General features: G+C 38.8%; 2 protein-coding genes across 2 annotated transcripts in view; both read left to right on the top strand.

Moving 5' to 3' along the window:
- AK9 (adenylate kinase 9) overlaps positions 1 to 5,310 on the top strand; it is an 88,822-nt gene extending 83,512 nt beyond the window's left edge. The window contains exons 36-37 of the mRNA XM_063296485.1: positions 63 to 177; positions 4,788 to 5,310. Of these exons, the coding sequence (XP_063152555.1) occupies positions 63 to 177; positions 4,788 to 4,990 (318 nt within the window). The 3' untranslated portion in view covers positions 4,991 to 5,310. The remainder of the gene's footprint in view (positions 1 to 62; positions 178 to 4,787) is intronic.
- Positions 5,311 to 7,401: 2,091 nt separating this feature from the next.
- ZBTB24 (zinc finger and BTB domain containing 24) lies at positions 7,402 to 21,066 on the top strand. Its single transcript, XM_063311257.1, has 7 exons — positions 7,402 to 7,486; positions 10,065 to 11,033; positions 13,194 to 13,361; positions 15,467 to 15,550; positions 16,524 to 16,607; positions 17,011 to 17,092; positions 18,513 to 21,066. The coding sequence occupies exons 2-7, from the start codon at positions 10,067 to 10,069 to the stop codon at positions 19,309 to 19,311; spliced, it is 2,184 nt and encodes a 727-aa protein (XP_063167327.1). The 5' UTR covers positions 7,402 to 7,486; positions 10,065 to 10,066; the 3' UTR covers positions 19,312 to 21,066.
- The last annotated feature ends 1,617 nt before the right edge of the window (positions 21,067 to 22,683 follow it).

Raw genomic sequence — 22,683 nt, forward strand, 5'->3', positions numbered from 1 at the left:
CATATCTATGAAATAGCATCATGATACTAAACAATTAACATTAATAATATTTTATCCCAAAGGGTGTGGCTACAGCACTAATAAAAGCAATGAATGCAGTTGGTTGCTTAAAGCCAAAATTTCCATTCCTGAGTGTGAAAAGGACTGCTCTGCTATTCATAGCCTATCATTTAAAAGGTAAAGGAAAAGGAGCACTCTTGTTGTAAAAAATTGGGTACTTCTATATCATTAATAACTGTATAAAATTTTTAGATTGAGCATGGACATCAGAATTAGTCAAAAAAGAAAACTATTAATAATTTTTTGCTAATAGGTAAAAAAGAACATTCTTTTCAAGTAGATGTATTTCTTTTCCAGAACTGTTATTTTTAATTTTAGTTTACTTTTAGACTCATTTAAGGGAGGGGAGCAGGGAAGGATTAGTACACTTGTATATGGAAATGAATGGTTATTTTAGCCATGTCAGTTTAAATGCTGACTTCTAGATAATTAAGTTCTGCATAATGAAAGCATCATATCCATACAGGAGTAATGGAAGCAAAGGAACATTTAGGCAATACAGACGCTGTAGAATGAAGGCTAGGGAGCAGATCATTAAGGGAAAAAATGAATTTAAGAGTTGGTCTACTGCTTTCATGTGACTTCATCAAAAGTGTGGTTGCACATGAATCTGTTAAGAAGTAAGACATGTTAGGTATTTTATTTGAATTTGTAAGAATTCATTCTCTCTTAAGTACAGAACAGAAAATGAAGGGAAAAGAAATTCCTCTTGACTCCTCAGTAATTTTTTCTCCATTCCAAGAGTTAAATCCAGTGTAATATGATTGGATTTACTTGCACAACAATTGTTTTTGTTTTTCATTGTTTTGGTTTGTGATTGTAATTTTTTTTCACTCCTTGTATAGACTGCATCCAAAAACTAAAAATGAGAGTAGCAGTCTCATGCCTTTAAACATGGATTTAGCCTGTAAGGTGGTATGTAGAAAAACATCTGAAAAATATTTGAACTATTTTTGTGCCTGACACTCATAATCCATTCTTCCTTCCTTCCAGCAGTTTTCTTATAGCAACTCCTCCATATTAGAAGTTCCCACTACAGTAGCTAATGTTGTAAATTGCTATGGGCTGGTCTTCCTAGGAATACATGAGTACAAGTTTTAAAAATAGCTAAATAAATATCTAGTGAGAATCACTTCAGCAAAGGATCGTTACCTTGTCGTGGTGCTGGAGCTTGAGCACCTCAATGATGCCATGAGCTAAACCGTGAAGGGCCACCCAAGACGGGACGGTCATGACAGAGAGGTCAGACTAAATGCGATCCCTGGGGAAGGTAATGGCAACCCACCCCAGTATTCTTGCCATGAAAACTAAATGGATCAGTACAACCAGAGATATGTCGGTATACCATCGGAAGATGAGACCCCCAGGTCGGAAGATGGTCCAAATGCTACTGGGGAGGAACAGAGGAGGAGTTCAACTAGCCCCAGATGTGATGATGCAGCTAGCTCAAAGCCGAAAGGATGGCTAGCAGCCGACCGTGCTGGTGGTGAATGGCGAATCCGATGTTCTAAGGATCAACACACCATTGGAACCTGGAATGTAAGATCTATGAGCCAGGGCAAATTGGATGTGGTTATTGGTGAGATGTCAAGATTAAAGATAGACATTTTGGGCGTCAGTGAACTGAAATGGACTGGAATGGGCCACTTCACATCAAATGACCACCAGATCTACTACTGTGGACAAGAGGACCACAGAAGAAATGGAGTAGCCTTCATAAGTAATAGTAAAGTGGCTAAAGCAGTGCTTGGATACAATCCAAAAAACGATAGAATGATCTCAATTCGAATTCAGGGCAAGCCATCTAACATCACAGTGATCCAAATATACGCCCCAACCACAGATGCTGAAGAAGCTGAAGTAGAGCAGTTCTATGAGGATCTGCAGCACCTACTGGACAACACGCCTAAAAGAGATGCTATTTTCATCACGGGAGACTGGAATGCTAAGGTGGGCAGTCAAATGACACCTGGAATTACAGGTAAGCATGGCCTGGGAGAACAAAATGAAGCAGGACATAGGCTGATAGAATGTTGCCAAGACAACTCACTCTACATAACGAACACTCTCTTCCAACAACCTAAGAGACGGCTTTATACATGGACTTCACCAGATGGACAACACCGAAATCAGATTGACTACATCCTTTGCAGCCAAAGGTGGCGGTCATCTATACAGTCGGTAAAAACAAGACCTGGAGCTGACTGTAGTTCTGATCACGAACTTCTTCTTGCACAATTTAGGATCAGACTAAAGAGATTAGGGAAGACCCACAGATCAGCTAGATATGAGCTCACTAATTTCCCTCAGGAATATGCAGTGGAGGTGAGGAATCGATTTAAGGGACTGGACTTAGTAGATAGGGTCCCGGAAGAACTCTGGACAGAAGTTCGCAACATTGTTCAGGAGGCGGCAACAAAATACATCCCAAAGAAAGAGAAAACCAAGAAGGCAAAGTGGCTGTCTGCTGAGACACTAGAAGTAGCCCAAGAAAGAAGGAAAGCAAAAGGCAACAGTGATAGGGGGAGATATGCCCAATTAAATGCAAAATTCCAGAGGTTAGCCAGAAGAGATAAGGAATTATTTTTAAACAAGCAATGCGCGGAAGTGGAAGAAGACAATAGAATAGGAAGGACAAGAGACCTCTTCCAGAAAATTAGAAACATTGGAGGTAAATTCCAGGCAAAAATGGGTATGATCAAAAACAAAGATGGCAAGGACCTAACAGAAGAAGAAGAGATCAAGAAAAGGTGGCAAGAATATACAGAAGACCTGTATAGGAAGGATAACAATATCGGGGATAGCTTTGACGGTGTGGTCAGTGAGCTAGAGCCAGACATCCTGAAGAGTGAGGTTGAATGGGCCTTAAGAAGCATTGCTAATACCAAGGCAGCAGGAGACGACGGCATCCCAGCTGAACTGTTCAAAATCTTGCGAGATGATGCTGTCAAGGTAATGCATGCTATATGCCAGCAAATTTGGAAAACACAGGAATGGCCATCAGATTGGAAAAAATCAACTTACATCCCCATACCAAAAAAGGGAAGCACTAAAGAATGTTCAAACTATCGAACAGTGGCACTCATTTCACATGCCAGTAAGGTAATGCTCAAGGTCCTGCAAGGTAGACTTCAGCAATTCATGGAGCGAGAATTGCCAGATGTACAAGCTGGGTTTAGAAAAGGCAGAGGAACTAGGGACCAAATTGCCAATATCCGCTGGATAATGGAAAAAGCCAGGGAGTTTCAGAAAAAGATCTATTTCTGTTTTCTTGACTATTCTAAAGCCTTTGACTGTGTGGACCATAACAAATTGTGGCAAGTTCTTAGCGGTATGGGGATACCAAGTCATCTTGTATGCCTCCTGAAGAACCTGTATAACGACCAAGTAGCAACAGTAAAAACAGACCACGGAACAACGGACTGGTTTAAGATTGGGAAAGGAGTACGGCAGGGCTGTATACTCTCACCCTACCTATTCAACTTGTATGCAGAACACATCATGCGACATGCTGGGCTTGAGGAATCCAAGGCTGGAGTTAAAATCGCTGGAGGAAACATTAACAATCTCAGATATGCAGATGATACCACTTCGATGGCTGAAAGTGAAGAGGAACTGAGGAGCCTTATGATGAAGGTGAAAGAAGAAAGTGCAAAAGCTGGCTTGCAACTAAACCTCAAAAAAACCAAGATTATGGCAACCAGCTTGATTGATAACTGGCAAATAGAGGGAGAAAATGTAGAAGCAGTGAAAGACTTTGTATTTCTAGGTGCGAAGATTACTGCAGATGCTGACTGCAGTCAGGAAATCAGAAGACGCTTAATCCTTGGGAGAAGAGCAATGACAAATCTCGATAAAATAGTTAAGAGCAGAGACATCACACTGACAACAAAGGTCCGCATTGTTAAAGCAATGGTGTTCCCTGTAGTAACATATGGCTGCGAGAGCTGGACCATAAGGAAGGCTGAGAGAGGGAAGATCGATGCTTTTGAACTGTGGTGTTGGAGGAAAATTCTGAGAGTGCCTTGGACTGCCAGAAGATCAAACCAGTCCATCCTCCAGGAAATAAAGCCAGACTGCTCACTTGAGGGAATGATATTAAAGGCAAAACTGAAATACTTTGGCCACACAATGAGAAGACAGGACACCCTGGAGAAGATGCTGATGCTAGGAAGAGTGGAGGGCAAAAGGAAGAGGGGCCGACCAAGGGCAAGGTGGATGGATGATATTCTAGAGGTGATGGACTCGTCCCTGGGGGAGCTGGGGGTGTTGATGACCGACAGGAAGCTCTGGCGTGGGCTGGTCCATGAAGTCACGAAGAGTCAGAAGCGACTGAATGAATAAACAACAAAAGTGAGGAGCAACTTATGGGAAGCACTGAAACATAGTATGTGCATGCATCCTTTGGAAAATTATTTAAATCCCAAGTTGTGCAATCCATTCCTTATTTCCAGTGAGAACAAGAGTAGATAAAGACATGAAACAACTACCCTGTTTAGCCCTCAAATCATATTACAATAGTTACATTAAACATTGTAGCCAAAATCTGGATTTCTAGTCAGTGTCAGCACCCATGGTAAACAGTATCATTAATATGGATTCAGTGAAAAGACAGTTCAGGCATTTGTGTATAGAAATAATTCTATAGTGTGATTTTGGGTATCAGAATAACAGTAATGTGAATTCTGAAATGGATTGGATATTTAAAGGTATTTAATTTCTTGCAGCATATAACCCTAACAGCCCTGATTATTTACGAAAGAAGTATAAAATGAAGTTGGAACGGTTCATGGACCATTGTGAACTTATCCCATACCTGGGCATCAAAATGACGAAGAACTATAAGGAGCCTCAAAATCGACCTATTGACTTTGACCACAAGTTACAGATCTTTTTGTCTCTCAAAGATGTAGACCCAAGTTCTCATTAGTCTTAAATATGGCAGAGTGATATATTCATATTTGACTGTTAAATTATGAGTAGACTAGGTTGTTTCTGGATCCTGCCTAACTAGAGACTAGATCAAGGTAAGTTCATGTCCCTGGCTGGTTGCAAGCCTAAACAAAGCAATACTGTAGCTTCCTATAGGATGGTTTGCAAAATGCAGTTTGTAGAACTGATAGCTTACAAACATTATTTGGAAATTGCCATACAGTCCTAAATAATTTTGCAAGGAATGTAGTAATGATTGTTTTTAATTAAGTCTACTTCTAAAAAAATATGTTTATAATTGTGGAAATATTAATATTCTTCAATGATTAAATAAATAAAACTAACTGCTTTAAGCTATTTGTTAAGTCACTATTGTTTGCCATTGCTATGTTCTTAAACATTTAGTGTGTTTATTTAAATGTAAAGTATGTTTTATGAAATTTGAGATAGTATCTCAGCTTTCAGATGTTATTGTAGTGGTTTTGTAATTTTTGTAACTGGTGAAATATTAACTTCTACATGTAGTTACTTGAAAGAATCCACATTCAGGTCATTGCTATTGTTTTTTTCCACACCTCAGTTCTAAATAACTATGAGTAATTGCTTCATTTTACACTAATGGGTAGTTTGGGAGTAATCTCATTCTATTGTGTGCATCTTTTCAGCAACTCTATACTACTGTACATAATGAAGGAATACAATCAGTTGCATCTTTTTGCCTTATTTACCCATGACAGAATGGAGAGCTGGAAAAATTCTGAATGGGTTATTATATTCAGTGCCTTTAAAAAAAGAGTGGTTTTTCAAATGGCTTGTTCTTTATGCCATGTCTTCCTCACCCCAGTGGATAATAAGATAGCAGTTGCTAGAGATGTGTCTTCACTGAAATGGATAAATGATTCTGTCTATACCATTTCAGCAAGTAGAGGCTCATATGGTTGAATGCATTAATTCATTCATTCATTCATACACACACACACACCACCCATCTCACTATAAAAGCAATTCTGGGCAGCTTACAAATAGAAAATCATAGAAACCATTATAAAAATACAATAAGTACAAGAAGGTAAAGGAGAAAAACTAGAAGGCAAAGAGAGTGTCTTCAAACTACCAGCCACCCCCAGGTCTGCCTACCACTCTTGGATCCCCAAGCTAGTTGGCAGAATCAAGTCTTAACGCTCTTCCAGAAGGCCAAAAGAGTGGGAGCCAACCTCGCCTCAAGGGGCAAGATGTTCCACAGGGCAGGGGGCAGTGGAAAAGGCTCTTTTTCTTTTTTCCATTCAAAAATAAATCTTCCATACAAAAAACTAGACACAAAGAAGAAAAAATTACAAGCTGATACATCCATTTGAATCCTGAATATTAGTAATTATATGACTTCCCCTCTAATCTGAAATGGTAGGGTCAACACAGACACAGAGCTCTCTCAATCAGCACTAATCAGGCTTAGGGGTCAGTCAATTGAATAAACCATTATAGCTGTGTTGTGGTTTGCTTAACCATAGCTTAGTCAATACAACCAGTTGGTCTGTCCGATACACTGAGCCATTAACTAACAATACAGGCAGATTTGTGTAACACATTAAGCTAAAATGTGAAGAGCTAGTTTAATAAATTGCAGTGCTGTTCTGGTTATTATGGCAGTAGCTGAATTGGCGGTGGAAACATATAGCAGTTTGATTACCAACTTTCTCAGCTGCACAGAACCATTTTAGAATGAAGCAGCATATAAACAGCAGTAAAATAAAAACCTCTTTCGAGATATTCTGCAAAAAGTCGAGCATTCAAATGTGTCTTAGCAGACTAAATTTCAGGTGCAACTCGGATACCAGGCTAAGAATTTTTCCAAAGATCTACGTGTCAACAATCGGGAAGCATTTTGTAATTTTTCTGTTTCTGTTCTTTGCGTTTGTTTTCCTCAGTAAGACCGCCTGTAAAATGCCATGAATGGGCGCGGTGTCAGCACAATGAAAAGCCTGGAAACCCTGAAAACCGCTAAAACGGGAGAACTGGAAGTGTTGCTTTATCGCTATCATTTTGGTTATAAATGCTCCATGGGGCATCGCCCGACTCCTTATTTCAGTGCCAGGAGTTATCTTGTACTTCCAGGCCTGGCGTTCCAATACCAGGGACCTTGATTCGAAGTCTGGTACTGGATTCCACAACTAAAAGGTGGCACCTTGGAGAGCCCCAGGGGATTTCCACCCACAGGGAGACCTGAATCGCACGCTGTCCCCTCGAATAACCCTATAACACGCTGGTTGGACGGCATCTCCCGCCGGTCGCCCAAGAGCAACGACCGAAAGAACAACCCCAGCTTCCCCCACTTCCGAACTCACCCCACCCACTGCCGTGCTCTTCCCTTCTAATCCACTCCCTCGGCTGGGTTGACGTTACTTCCGGGGTACGCGCCCGCCGCTTCCGGCGTATGCTTTTGCTTTGCTTAACCGCCTGTCGCGGGGTTCGGTGTTTGGAGCTCTCTCAGTCCAGGGTAAGTCCGACTTCATCACTGACCTTTTTCCCGGACAGCTAATAGATTATCCAGAGGAAGACTCTGCTCTTCCGTTGACAATTATTAGACTAATGAAATGATAGAGGCGTTTTTAGGTCGCAACTCTTCCTCTGATTCTTCTTTCATCTTTATGTACGATGGGATGGCCGGAATTTCTGGTGCATAACCCCGCTATCAATATTTATTTTTGGTAAATACATTATTTTGGTAAATATTTTTGGTAAATAACAATCATTGAAAGGCAGGACTTTCAGTGAGTGTTCAAGAGGCAGAAATTCACTAACTGAAACCTAGTAGTTTACAGTTGGATGAGACGAAAAAGCGTCACCTGTTGAATTTCGCTTGCTGTGGAGCAGCTTGTAAAGGCACGAAACTCCTGTGGGGGGCGGTGGACCCGGCATCCCGGTGCTGTTTTCTCATCTTTCCTCCCTTAATTTTCTTATCTCTCTACTTTGTCTTGCTTTACAGTTCTTGGCTCCTCTTTTGTTGTGTCTTAAATATGACAGCAAAGGGAAGTATGTATTACAGGCCGATGGCTTTTAAAGACCAGTCATTTTTTGCCCTTATTTCTATAATGGGTCTTCTTTTTGCTTCTACAAAAGCTTTGAAAAAGGTATGGGAAGCATCTCATTATAGAAAATAAAATTCATTTTTATTATTCACTCAACAGTGAAGTCATACAATATGGAATCTAACCTGAAAGGGAAGGAATGATAGAGTAACTGATTGAATATGGCATGATAGATGGTTTTAATATTCCTAGGGATTTTAACATGGGAGGAAATAAAGGCCATTTTTAAAATTTTATCTAAAAGAATATAAATGAGTAAAGTATATGTAAAAAAGAAATATGTAAAAACGTATAAGAAAAAAGAGATAAAGTATCCCAATTGAACATATTAGGTTAACATAATACAAATCACAGACAGAACTATAAATAGTAAACAATACATTGAATCAATGCTGAAGATTACAGTACAATTAGAAATATGATTCTGTGGAAAAGAAAACCTTGGATGTGGCACAAAACTATATATAACATTATCTAAGAGATAAAGGCCAGTTCTTAATGAGACGAGTAGCCCATGAGTATGCTGTTTAGTTTAATCTATCAAAACTATTGGGAAACAAACTTACGTGACAGGCCCAGTTAAGGATTTCTTAAGTGGTTTAGTAAAAGTGGATGTATCAGCATTTATTTGAAGAAAATTATACATTTCTGTGTGAGGCTCAGTTGAGCTTAGATTATTGTAAGTGCTGCTTATGTCAGTGATACTAACCAGAACAGCTATGCAACTCCCTCAAAAGAGTCACTTTGCATCAGTCAGAAGTCTGTATGAAGCACTTTTTCTTCAAAACAATAAAGCAGCCACACCTTTTCCCAGACATGTCGAAATAGCCAAGAGCAGCATACAAAGCAAGCATGGGAAAAGGTACAGCTGTTATAGTGAATCAAAGAGAGGTGCTTTATACCTGCTCCTTATACATTGTGACATCACTGGCCAGTTTCCTATTGGCCAGAATATTAGTGTAATCATCCCATGTATTAAAAAGGGAAACATCAGATCTTGGTAATATCTGTCTTACAAGTTTCATTTTCATCTCTGCTAAATTTATTTGATTTCTCTTTTTAAAAAAATGTTTAAAGGGATTGAATGTGTACAGCTTCTCACTAGACTATGTCTTTATTTACCTTATCTCTAATATGCTAAAACAACTTACATCCTATCTGAATGCTGCCTTTATTGATTTGAAAGAACCCTTTCTTGGTATTCACAGATATATACTTTGGAATAAATCCTGAGGTCTACTTATAATTGGCCATTTCATCAGAAGTCAAGTTGTAATGTGCATGTATTACATTCAGATTATTAAATGTTGTAACCAACTGTATTCTGTCCTTAGTAGCTCTAATGCAAAGCTGCTTTCTTACTCCTGCTTTGTGTATGTGTGCATCGGTGTGCTATATGAATGTACAAATGAATGGAGCTAAAATTGCAGCCAGTAGATTTGGATCCCAGTTTCTCATCCATAAATGAAAGGACTTATTCTGTGGCTGACTCTGCTAACTACGTGCTTCCATGCGTTAAAAGAAAGGAGGTGAAATGTACTGCCATTTTCCATGTTTCTCTGGAGAATCCCCCTACCTTCCCAAAGCAGAGTTTCTAGGCATAAGGCATTACAAAAGGTAGGTAGGTTCATGACAACTGCCTTCCCCTTTCAAACTTTGGGAGCATCCGGTCATAGAGTTCTGCTTTTTGCTACTTTGGAACCAACTTTTATTTATTCTATTATTAAAGCTATTGAACTATTAATTTAATTAATTAATTAATTAATTATTGAAGTTAAGTTGATGTTTAAATGAGGCCTTTATTTAGGATGCTTAATTCAGAGTTACAGTGACTGGCCTGTAACTCTGAAAGTTGGGGGATCCAGGGCACGATGTGGTCCCATTCAAATAGACCAGCAAATGCCCCATGTACTTAAATAAGCATTTGTCCTGGAGCACTTTGAATCTTAGTTTCTTTTCTTTTTTTCCTTTTTCCTTTGCCTTTAGCAATGATGGATGAAGTCGTATCTAATGCTTCAGAGAAACTTATAGCAATCCACTCCAAGGTTCACAGAGATACTATCCTGATTAAATTTGAGGAGCAGAGAAAAAAAGATTTTTTGTGTGACATCACTTTAATTGTAGAAAATGTTCACTTTAAAGCACATAAGGCTTTACTTGCTGCCAGCAGTGAATATTTCTCAATGATGTTTGTTGAAGAGGGCGAGATTGGCCAGTCAATCTATATGCTGGAAGGGATGGTGGCAGATGCTTTTGGTGTCCTATTGGAATTCATTTACACAGGCTGCTTACAAGCTAGTGAAAAAAGTATAGAACAAATTTTAGCGACTGCTCATCTCCTCAAAGTGAATGATCTGGTTAGAGCATATACAGAACAACAGAGGAACTGTAGCTTAAGTAACACATTATCTGGCATTTCTAATGGTGAAACTGCAGTAGCTGTCTTAGCAAAGAACAAGAAAAGTGAAGATCCACCAAAGCGAAAACGTGGAAGACCAAGAAAAGTGAAGAACATTCAGGAAGAAAAACTGGAAGCCCTTTCTACTGAAGATGTGCAATTAAAAGAGAACAACTCAGTTCATAATAAGCAAAATCTGATAAAGAGAGAGACTGCAGTAGAAGACAGAAATTCCAATGAACTCATTCCTGTAAGTGGAGAGGGAAGAGAAATATGTAGGACAGAAGCTGTGGTCAGTGCTTCAACAGAAAAAGATGAGAACTATGATCCTAAGTGCCAAAACACACAGATCAGTCAGAGTCGTTACAGCAAACGTAGGATACGGCGGTCAATCAAGTTAAAAGATTATAAACTTATTGGTGATGAAGAGGACAGTGGGCTGACAAAAAGGGCCAATGCGAGAAGAAAACGTACTGGGTCTGAAGTTGAGTGCAAAGACTGTGGGAAAGTCTTTAAATATAACCATTTTTTAGCTATCCACCGAAGAAGTCATACAGGTGAGTACTGAAGAGCAGTTTCTTTCATTTGATTGTTGTGCAAAATACTAAAAGCAATCTACTTTCTGTTTATTAAACTGTGATTGGAAGATTAATATAATGTATAAATTATCAACCAATATATAGGGAAATGACATAAATTTAAACTTTTATTTATTATTTATTAGAAAAATTTATATGGCCACCCATATTAAATAAAATAATCTAGGTGGCTAACAGATATGGAAATAATAATATATACAAGGTTAAAACACCATAACACTATCTTCTCAAAAACACAGATTTTGGGCTCACTTCCCATCCTGGCCCAACACCTGAGGGAAACCAGATCTTAACAGCCTTCCAGAAGGCAAGGAGGAGAGCGGCCCTCCATAGGGTAGGAGCAGCTATGGAAAAGGCTCGCTTCCTAGGTCCCACCAGATAACAACAAGTAATAGAGGAGACCTGAAGTAAGCCCACCCTGTCCAATCTAGTGGGACAGGTAGATGTCCTCAGGGTGAGGGGGTCACTCAAATAACTTGGCCCTGTGCTATACAGGGCTTTAAAGGTGATAACCAGCACCTTGAATTGCACCCAGAAGGAAACTAGAAGCCAGTGCAGCTTGTGCAACAGTGGCATAACACAGGTGAATGGTGAAGCACCCAAAACTCTGTGCCTCATGGTTTGCTCATATAAAACAATTTATTAATTGAAATGATAACCTTTCATATATAGATATTTAGTAGCTTAAACAATAACAACTTTTACATTTATAATTTTAAATTAAAATTGCAATGACAGAAATTGGAATCTCCTCAGCAATCTTCAGTATGATTTTTGAAAACCCTTCTCACAATGATAAATATACATTTTTCACCTTACAAATAGCTGAACTCGTAGAAAAAGTACATTACCTAGCTTATCCCAAAGAACTGTGACTGAAAATCAGCCGCCTAATTTTCAGTGGCTATATTTCTTTAGGTTATTATGATATAAAATGGACAAAATAGTTACAATTATGTTTAATATAGCTTAATTTTCCCTAATACTGTTTTCAGGAATCCATTCATCTGATTCAGGGGCACTGTACAAATGTACTATGGAAATTATACCAAGTATCATAAAGCAGGCGATGTGAAATGATTAGACTTTTGGGTGGGTTTGCATATATAAAATGCTAGATCTTCAGTCTGAGGTGATAAATTCTGCGGAGAGTGGTTTCCTCTGGATTTTCTTTTCTTACTTCTCTTCTGTCAAAAGCAACAGATGGATGCAGATCCACTGTGCCACAACACCTCTACTCTCCTGTTGTGCTTGACTACAGGTCTTGCTTTTAAGGTTGACCAACTTGACAGATCCCACCAACCCACCCACACAAATGTCTACTCATTCCACATCACCTGCTTTATGATAAGTTGATATAAGTTCCATAGTATATTTACACAGTGCTACAGAATTTAAGAGCTTGCCTATGTTGAGTCACAGGGACTGGCTGCACTTAGCAGACCTTGTATAAACCTGAAAAAAATGATGCAGGCCTGCTTAGTATTTAAATGGAGGACCACTAGGAAATCCCTGAACCATAGACTGGACAGAGAAATTTAAAAAAACATTCAGAGAACAGCAGTGACAAACCATTTCCTGTATTGTTGCCAAGAGAATTAAGATGACTTGTCCCTAAAGTCCTAAGGTGTTAAGCTTGGCTGTTGGGAGACTTTATCTTTACCTCTCTGTAATTATTATTTTTATGGATTCATGTAAGTAATTAGCTTATTTATCTATTTATTTTTATTTGTCAAATTTTACCACCGCCCATCCCCCCCCTAAGGAGAGATGGGTGGTAAATTAGGAAATCCTATAGTTATATATTTCAGTACAGCCTCAGAAAAGGAACAGTTTTGTCTTCTTGGTTCTTCCAGCAACAATAGTACTATCTCCCTGTAAAGTAACTTGGTGTTATTAGAATTAAAGTTATTAAAACTACACTTTTGCTTGCTTGCTTGCTTGCTTGCTTGCTTATTTATTTATTTTACCATCATTGTTGCTACCTTTGTATTTTCAAACTAGTAGTATTGAAAAATTACTTCTGTTTTAAATTAAATGACACATATTATTTCAAGGGCTGCTCTGTCTGTTTGAAGTGTCTATTTCCCATTCACAATGCCCCAACTTTGTTTTTAGGAGAGCGCCCCTTCAAATGCAGTGAATGTGGCAAAGGCTTTTCCCAAAAGCACTCTCTCCAAGTTCATGAGCGGATGCACACTGGGGAACGGCCATACACTTGCACAGTTTGCAATAAGGCTTTAACAACAAAACATTCCCTCCTGGAACATATGAGTCTTCATACAGGTAAGATCAAAAGCCATTCGTTAGGCTAAAATTGTAAAGTGAAAAAAAAATGCCTGGCTGGATTAGAATTAGTGTTCCTGCATTATTTCAGTAACAGAACGCTTGATGCTTCTGAGAACTCACTTATAGGGACTGGAAATAATAGCTGTCCCCAATATTTTATCCTTAGTGTCTGGTTTTATGAGGTGTACTGCTGTTATTCATGGGGGTTCCATTAATCCATACATAGGTCTTTTCATACATTGGTGGAAACCTTTTTATAGCTCATGACTTCTCCATGTGGAATAAATTCTATGTCAATTTCACAGTTATGGCAGAAGTCCCAGGTGTGTTTTCCTTAGAATGAGGTACACTGGATGTAGCACCCATATTCCATTGGTCAATATCGAGGGCTTACTGCCATTTCTATTCCAAGAATGAGACAGGAGAAATTCCTCATCCATCCTGTAACTGTTACATGCTCTCAAAATCTATTAGCGGAAGATCTGTTAACATTCGCAAGCAAATTTTGAGAACGTGGTAGTGGCCGCAGAGGTGATATAAATGGAAATCTGCTTATGTAATGTTGTGTAAATGAAAGTCCAGTTACAAAATGTTAAATACTATCATGTAGTACTTACTTCTGAGTAAATATATTTCATTTTCCATTCCTAAGATTAGTTAGTGTGATTGGGCTGTTAGGTGTCCTTAATGATAATCTAGTTTTCCAGTGTGTGTTACATCTCTTATGATTCTTTAAAATGACTTATGTAATCCTCTGTTGTTCATGGTCTCTGATTTACACACATGGCTTCTGTGCCTGCTTAATACCCTATTAATTTGGTGTCCTCTTGTTTAGTTGCTATGATTTGACTAAATCACTTCATCTCATAGGCTTATGAAGTCACTCCATTAGATCCATGGCTTCATCAGTGGCATTTCTGAGGGATGTCTTCTGCCAGACATTTGCCAGGCAGTCCACTAGTCTCAGCCTTCTACAGGTAGTCCTCAGTTAACGATGGCAATTGGGACCTGAATTTCCATCGCTAAGCAACACAGTCATAAAGCGCAATGTCATGTGACTGCATAACTTAACAACAGCAGTTCCAGCACTTCCTGGTTGCCATTGTTAAGCAAGTAACTGTGGGTTGTTAAGCAAGGACGTCATGTCGCCTTTTGCGACCTCCTGCCGGCTTCCCCATTGATTTTGCATGTAGGAAGCTGGCAAAGAAGGTCACAAATGGCAATCACGTAACTGTGGGACGCTGTGATAGCTGGAACTTTGAGGATCGGCCATAAGTACCACTCATTCAGCACCATCACAAGTTCAAACAGTCGCTGAACAAGTGGTCATTAAGGGAGGACAACCTGTAGTTTCATTAAGGACCATTAGTTGGATTTTCAATCCCAGTGTGATGCAGCTTTTGACAAATAGTGCTGACTTTGATACAATCCTAGATCTTCCCACTTCAAGTTAGGAATGCTTGCTAATCCTGCATACAGTATGTCTGAATTACTGATTACTGAGAGCCAGTTTGGTCTAGTGGCTAGAAACCAGGAGTCTGTGAGTTCTAGTCCCGCCTTAGGCATGGAAGCCGGCTGGGTGACCTTGGGCCAGTCACTCTCTCAGCCCAACTTGGTGCAACGTAGACTAGCCTCCTCGTGGTGCACCCCGGGCAACGTGACTTGTCACTGCTAAATAGTCTACACATCTGGCTTCTGGACCTCACAAGGATTTCCCAGCAAGAAAAAACAGCATGAACACCGAACTGCTATACCATACAATTAAAAAAAACTGATACCATGAGAAAGAAGTAGTTACTGTACTTACCTGCTACTGTGGTTCTTTGAATGGCATCTGAGAATTCATACAATGTGCCTATCTATCCTACCTTGGTCTGAGGAGAGTCACCTTGGTTTCAAGCTTCTGTGGCAGTCTTCAGAACTAAGGAGTTTGGATGATGCCCTGCTTTGTAATGGGCAGGGTTGCTGCGTTCTGGAACATTTCAGCTGACTTGCTATGCAGGAGCAGAATGCCTAGGTGTGAATTCACAGATGGCTGCTCAGAGAACCACAAGTACAGATAAGTGACTATATTTTCTCCTTTTCCCCCCTTTTCTTTTCAGGCCAGAAGGCTTTTACCTGTGACCAGTGTGGAAAATACTTCAGTCAGAGAAGGCAACTTAAAAGTCACTATAGAGTTCACACAGGTATAATAAATTAAAGAGAATACTACAACATGTTAGGAAGTGTTGAGGTTTTCTTATACTTTTAATTATTGAATCATAACTGATAGATCTATAAGCATTTGTTTACTGTGCATTCCATAAAATGTTTCAACGCACTGTTAGTTCCATCTGATAATTTTGCAGAATTATTATATGAGTAATTTAATAGTATATAAAAGAAAATTCAAATATTCAGTGTTTAAGGAGTTGGGGATGTCTTCTGCTGAAAATGCACAATTAAAAGGAAGCAATTCATAATAAGCAAAAATTTATGAAGATACTGTGATTGAAGATAGAGATATTAATGGGTTGATTCCTGTATATGAGGAAGCAAGAGAAATTGAGTTGCTTGTAGAACAGTTCTGTGGTGAATTGGACAACCTGTCAGATTCTCTTCACTTTGCTATTATTCACTTTATTATTCACTTTGCTATTACTGTTATTTTGTTCCGGGTCAAACTTGTTTCAATTATGTAATATTTCAAATTACTATGATCATATTGGAAAAAATATAAATGTCAAATGTATTAAATGAGCACCAAATGTATTAAATGAGCACCAACTCATGCAGTAGCGGCCATCTGCTGATACAACAGGATCCATTGCCAAAAGATATTCCTCCTTCATCCCTCACACACCTCCCTAATCTGGGAGTAACTTTGGAGCATATGTGGAGTGAAAGAAGAGAAAGAAGAGACATCCATCACGCAAGCAGACATCAGTTCACCTTACATTTGATGGAGCCATTGTCCCACAATAAACAACTTTTAATTTTCTAATGTTCCCTATAATGCGTCCATCAGTTGTGGCATTACTTTGGTTTCAGTTGCATTAGAATTGTAAACGTCATGCTTTTTTATTATTAACTACCTACCTGTTAAAACAGAAATAGTAAATGAAATAGACACACTTGGGAAAGATAATTGATTATTTATTTTTCATTTTACATAATGAGGTCATTCATTGCCAGAATGCATCCTGTGTCATCGCAAATTCATGGATACAGCTCAATTAAAGAAACATTTAAGAACACATACAGGTAATATTGCTTTCTTTTCTTTTCTGAAGGAAAAGTTGGGAGTATGTATGATTTAGGTAGGAACATTCAAGCAAGCAGTGTGAATCTATAGAGAAAAATGAGCTTATAATGGATTCTGATCTTTAACATTGGATCTGTATGGTGCTTGCTGGGGAAGGCCATGGCAAACCACCCCGCTATAGTCTGCCAAGAAAACGTCATGAAAGCAGCATCCCCCCAAAGGGTCAGACATGACTTGGTGCTTGCACAGGGGACCGTTCACCTTTCACTAAATAGCTATGAATTGGCATTATGAAATTTGAGATTGTTACATTAGTTAGAGTCTACTTGTAAGTTTAACTCTCTTAATTGTTCTTTAAATAAGAAGTAATTAGATACTATAGTAACCAGCAAGTTTTTATAGGTGAAAAGCCATTCACTTGTGAAATCTGTGGCAAGTCATTTACAGCAAAAAGCTCTCTTCAGACACACATCAGAATTCACAGGTATCTCCTTCCTTTTTTTCTTTGTGATTTTGTATGGAAACCAGTTTATGGGAAATATTTTGAGTGAGACTATTAACACTTTTATTGCCTGCAGCAATTACAGAGCATAGTTTGTAAATACAGTACAAGTAAATTATGTTACTGTATATGCTGACAGTTTTTAAGCTGAATATCTATCTTCACCATTCTGAATATTTAAAATGAAATTATTTTTTAACCACTGGTGCAAATTGTACTTAGTCTTTTGCCCAAATTTGTTTGTACCAACACTGTCACATTATTGAATATATATTGTCAAAAAATCAATTACCTGTATTGGTTCCTGCTTTAAATGAACTCTGGTCTTTCTTTCTCATTATAGATGAAATAATGCATACAGTTTTAACTTATCTTCTTGAAAGTTGGACCTTTTAGTAAAAAGTAAAGCCTGGCATTACAGATTGAGGGCATATGTGCACTAGAAATGGACAATAGTGTGGTCTTTAAAAGAGCTCTGGAAATTGTATTTTATGAGGCCCCTACAGATCATCATCTGTTTACAAAAGTAGGGAAAGTTGGCAGTCCTGATGGTCTTTGACAGCCCAGTAGCAAAGGGATATGAAACTATAGAGTTGGAGAAAAATTGTGATTAGCCAAGTGTGGAATTTTTCTCTATGTACTGTGTTAATATCTTTCCACTTCATTATCTCAGCTGCACTTAAAAAACAATGTGGATCAGCTATATGACCCCAAAATGGGTGAAAAAGAAGAGCGTTGCTATGCCACCTTAATGACAGGCTGAAGTAGATCAGGCCTTTTCAGCTACTGTCTACTGCCCTCAACATATGGTTGAGGATCCTGCTAATCCTTGTAGTTTTTTTAGCATCCTCAGAATATTTCCAAGGTTGAATTTCTTGTTACCAAACAATAGCTTAAATGTATCTGATGGCAATATAGATAGAAGAAATATTAATGACATTCCCTTGGCAACTTAATCTCTCTTCCAGTCTGTAACTGTCGTTCTATGAGATTAGACATATTGGAACATGATTAGAAACGGAATGGCTGCAGTGGGTTTAGACATGCCCAGGTGGAGAAAATGTCTGACGGTACACCTGTGCATCTGCCCAATTGTTCTTGAGATTGGCAAACTAGATACCAACCATCTTGAGGCATCATGGGCAGTAATAGGATTTCAGAGAGTTTCATCCTACAGTACAGTCATGATTTGAGCCACATGATAAGAAAGTAAGATGGCTTCTGTTGACTTACATATCACTTAACTGGGTAGTTGATGTGCTTCAGGGGGAGGGAGAAAGAGAATCCATGTAGCATTCAGTTGTAATGCAGTAATATTTGAATAATGCTTTGGGTCTTTTAAAACATCCATGTTTCTCAAAGTATTGGCATATCTAATCAATCCAAATGTCTTCCTTTTTAGAGGAGAAAAGCCATATTCGTGTAGTATTTGTGGAAAATCCTTTTCAGATTCCAGTGCCAAAAGGAGACATTGTATCTTACACACTGGCAAAAAACCTTTCTCTTGTTCAGAGTGTTGTGTGCAGTTTGCACGCTTAGACAATTTGAAGTCTCATTTGAAAATTCATATCAAAGAGAAACAGCTGCAGGAAGCCAATACGGCTTCCAACAGCAGCAGTACAGAGGACGTCAGGAACATTCTTCAGCTGCAGCAGTATCAACTCTCTACCTCTGGGCCACAAGAGATCCAGTTGCTGGTTACAGATTCAGTGCACAACATAAACTTTGTGCCCAGCCATAATCAAGGCATTAGCGTTGTCACTTCAGATGATTCCCAAAATGTGATGACGGAGCACACAGGCAGCCTTACTCTTCTCACTCAGCCATCACAGCAGCTGCAGAACCTGCTTCTTTCAGGCCAGCCAGAACCCACAGACCAGATTCAGAATATCAGCATTGTGAGTGACCCAATGGATCCTCCCCAGACTGAACAAATGCATGTCATCACACTGTCCAAGGAAGCTCTGGAACATCTCCATGCCAATCAGAGTCAAGCAGATGTGCTTCAGATAGCGGCAGGAACACCACATCCAACCCCACATCTGCAGATGGCCCAAGAACCTAGCCAGCAATTTCGCATTCTACCTCCTCAAATTAGCAAAGGACGGAGCCAGACTGTACATATCTCCAATTCACCTCAACAGCCTCTAACTGTAAACCAGCCATCTGGAGATCATCACATTGAAAGGCAGACTTTTTAAAATACAGGCTGATTTCCTTCTTAGCTATATTTATTTATCAAGATGAAATAAGATCCTTCATGTGAAATGCATTACATATATTATCTATTTACCTTCACATGTTGGTAGCGTTGATTGTTGGCTTAATGGTCATTGCTTTATGCATTTTTATTTTGCAGATTTATCAGTTTAGATAGATGTTGAAAGAATGGCTTTTTAACCAGTGTTCTCATTCATTTTGCCTGAATTGCAATAAAACATTAATAGAACATGGTACAAGCCTGCTTATGCATTTTGCCATCTCAGTTATTTCAGTGGGAAAGAACAATGCATGCTTAATTCTCCCACTGAAAATGATGGGATGTAAAATTGCCTTTGAATGGACAATACTGTATATATTTAACAAACTTATCAGCTGATGTATTGTACTTTTTTCCTCCTATCTGCTCATTAGTTCGGGCTAAAGCAAGCCCATGTTTGGATTTCAAAAACAAAATATGAATCAGTCTATGTTAGTGTCAGCTGAGATTTTGTGAGAGTTGGTTTTCTGAGATGATATCTACAAGCATATGTGAAATAAGGCTTAAGGGATTTTTGCAACCTTTTGCAAAAGTAAATGTCTAATTTCACAAGGTAGAAAAAATTGGCGGATCTCCAGACAGGTCTGCATAGGTTCTCCTAAGTAATGCTGATAATAGGCTTAGCAAATCATTGCCTTGTTTTACTTATGTTTTACATAAGCTTTTCTTTAAATGTATTTATGCACATCAGAGTTCAATGCTAGACTTCCCTAAACTTGATCGACACAAATCAATCCTGGGTCAGAAAGTATTGGCTTATCAGAGCAAAAATAGGCATTATGATTTCTCCTTTGTCTTGTGCTCTTTACATTCTGGTGAATAAGCAGCATACAACAGTTCTGTAATAAAATAAAAACAAGTGACTGTTTCCCATTATAACTACCAAGAATGTTTGCTTTATATTTTAATTGTAGTTTTTAAGCTAGGATCACACTGGGGGAGAGAATATAAAGGCTTCATGCTTGGGCCAATAAACCATTGTCCAAAATGGTTAGGCCTGAAATAGCCTAGAAATAGGGAAGAATGCACCTCTGAGCATGCATTCTCCTTAAGGTATTGCAGTGCTGATGGACATCCATACTCAGATGGGCACTGTAGTCCTGTATATCTTCCACTTCTTCCTTTCCTCTTACTGCCTAATTTGTACAATTTGTATTTGCTGAATATGGGAAAAGTTTTGCTGTGGTAGACAAGGAACACTCTGGTTGGCAATGGAACCTTACAGATTATTTCAGCATCCTTGCGGTAACCATGTTTAACAGTTAGTATAATTCAGAACAGGATAAAATGAAGGTGCTAGGAGTTTGTACATTGAAGGGAGGGGACAGGAGGTCCAGACTTGTAGCCATTACCTGAAATGGCACCCATTCTTCTCTCAGTTAAGTTGACTGAGCTTCTTTCAAAACTATTATTTTAAAACTCTCAGTGTCTTAAAACCAATTGAATTAGTTAGTGAAGATAAACAATGTAATATTGAAGGTTTGTGTAAAGAAAAAAATAATAAAATATCAGGAGGGGGAAAATGGCAAAATAAACACATGTAATCTGGAAGTATAGCTACTAGCAATTAATGATTCTGCCTCTAAATTAATGATTAAATTGTGGCCTGAGTTAAGCATTTAAAATATAATGCTTCTTTGTGTCTATGTAAAATAAAGCTATAGTGCTTTTAAAATAAACACAATGCATACATTAATCCTTCTGGAATTTTTTTCCTGCATGGTTTATCTGTGTGTTACAAACATTTTTTTTTTTTGGTCAGAAACTTGTTCCTCACAGGTCAAATTTAGGCTCCTGCAGTATAAATAAGAACAAATCATATTTAATTACTTTATGAAAAATATATAAAATTACAAGTGTTAGTGGAGTAATCATATGTGCAAATACAAAAATATATTTCAACTATTTCTCCATATGCCCAAATGATATTTTGAGTGGATATTTGGATGCTTTCACAAATGGTGGACATGACCAGTCACAAATACCCCCTTAACAAAGGCAAAATTTTGAGGATGCCTTCCAGCACCTCCTGTAGCCTTCCCAAATGATTCCCAGCACCCTCATTTTTTTCTCTGGAGAGGTGGGCACACTTCTGAACAACATTCTGCTGCAGCCACTTGCCAGTTATATTTCCTAAATATGCTAATGAAGTCCAGGTAAGGTCTGGAAAAGAAAGAGAGCTTGGTGTAGTGGTCAAGATTAGAAACCAGTGTTCGACCTTAGGCATGAAGCCAGCTGGGTGACCTTGGGCCAGTCCCTCTCTCTCAGCCCTTGGAAGCCAGCAAGGGCAAACCACTTCTGAAAATGTTGCTAAGAAAACTGCAGGTACCTGTCCAGGCAGTTGCCAGAAGTCAACACTGACTTGAAGGCGCACACACACACACACACAAAAGGTCCTGAAACTCTTATAAATGATACTGGAGGCTGGAGTTTGCTTTGCAGCATGCCATCTTCCCGTTTTAATTTCTTGTTCAGAGGGGTGGGTGTTGTGGCATAGCCAAGTCTGTAAGACAAAAGTTTGGAGGAGAGGTATGAAACCTCATCTCCCAGAAGCTCTCTTGAGTTTATACACTCTAGCTTCACCTCCTTGGTGTAACAGATAAGTACTGTGACTACTTACCTAATATTGTGTAAGAAAGAGAGGGCTCCCACAATCTGGGTTGCTTTTCTGGAAATTAAAAGCGGCGGGGAGGAAAAATGAAATTCTACAGCATTAACTCCTGGCTTTATAACATTAAAATGTATGTCATGAGGAATCAGCGCTTCTTCTGCCCCAGCCCCCTTTGGGAGATTGACCAATCTCTTTTTAGTCTTACGTAGTTGCAGGCAAAAATAGTGGCAAAGGAGATAAAAATACAAAGATGTTCAATTCATAGGTCATAATTTAAAAGGATTTCCCATTTTAAAAAAATACAGAGGAAAATATAAGGCTCTTGCCAGACTACCAAATGACTTCCTGAAACATATTTCTCTCTGTCTCAGTTATTCCTGCATTTCATTTTCAGGTCCCTGTGCACTTCAGTCAGTTATCTGAGGCTGCTGGGGAGATGGAATGAACTGCAATTCTATTCTCAGCCTCAGTTTCCAGCTTCTATCCATTTGTTTATTTTTAAAGAAAAACATCTAGCAGGAAAGGAGAGGTTGAGTAATTGCCCTGCCTACATGTGCCCAAACCATGCCTCGGTCAACCTGAATGTGAATCAGAAATGAGCAATAGCTGAGCACCTGTCAGTGAATATAGACTAGGGGCTTATCTGCCCATTCCTTGCCACAGGAACCTTGTTGGCATTTTGGAGTTACCTATGGCTCCGAA

The sequence above is a fragment of the Candoia aspera genome, chromosome 1, assembly GCF_035149785.1.
Source record: "Candoia aspera isolate rCanAsp1 chromosome 1, rCanAsp1.hap2, whole genome shotgun sequence".
Lineage (NCBI taxonomy): Eukaryota > Metazoa > Chordata > Lepidosauria > Squamata > Boidae > Candoia > Candoia aspera.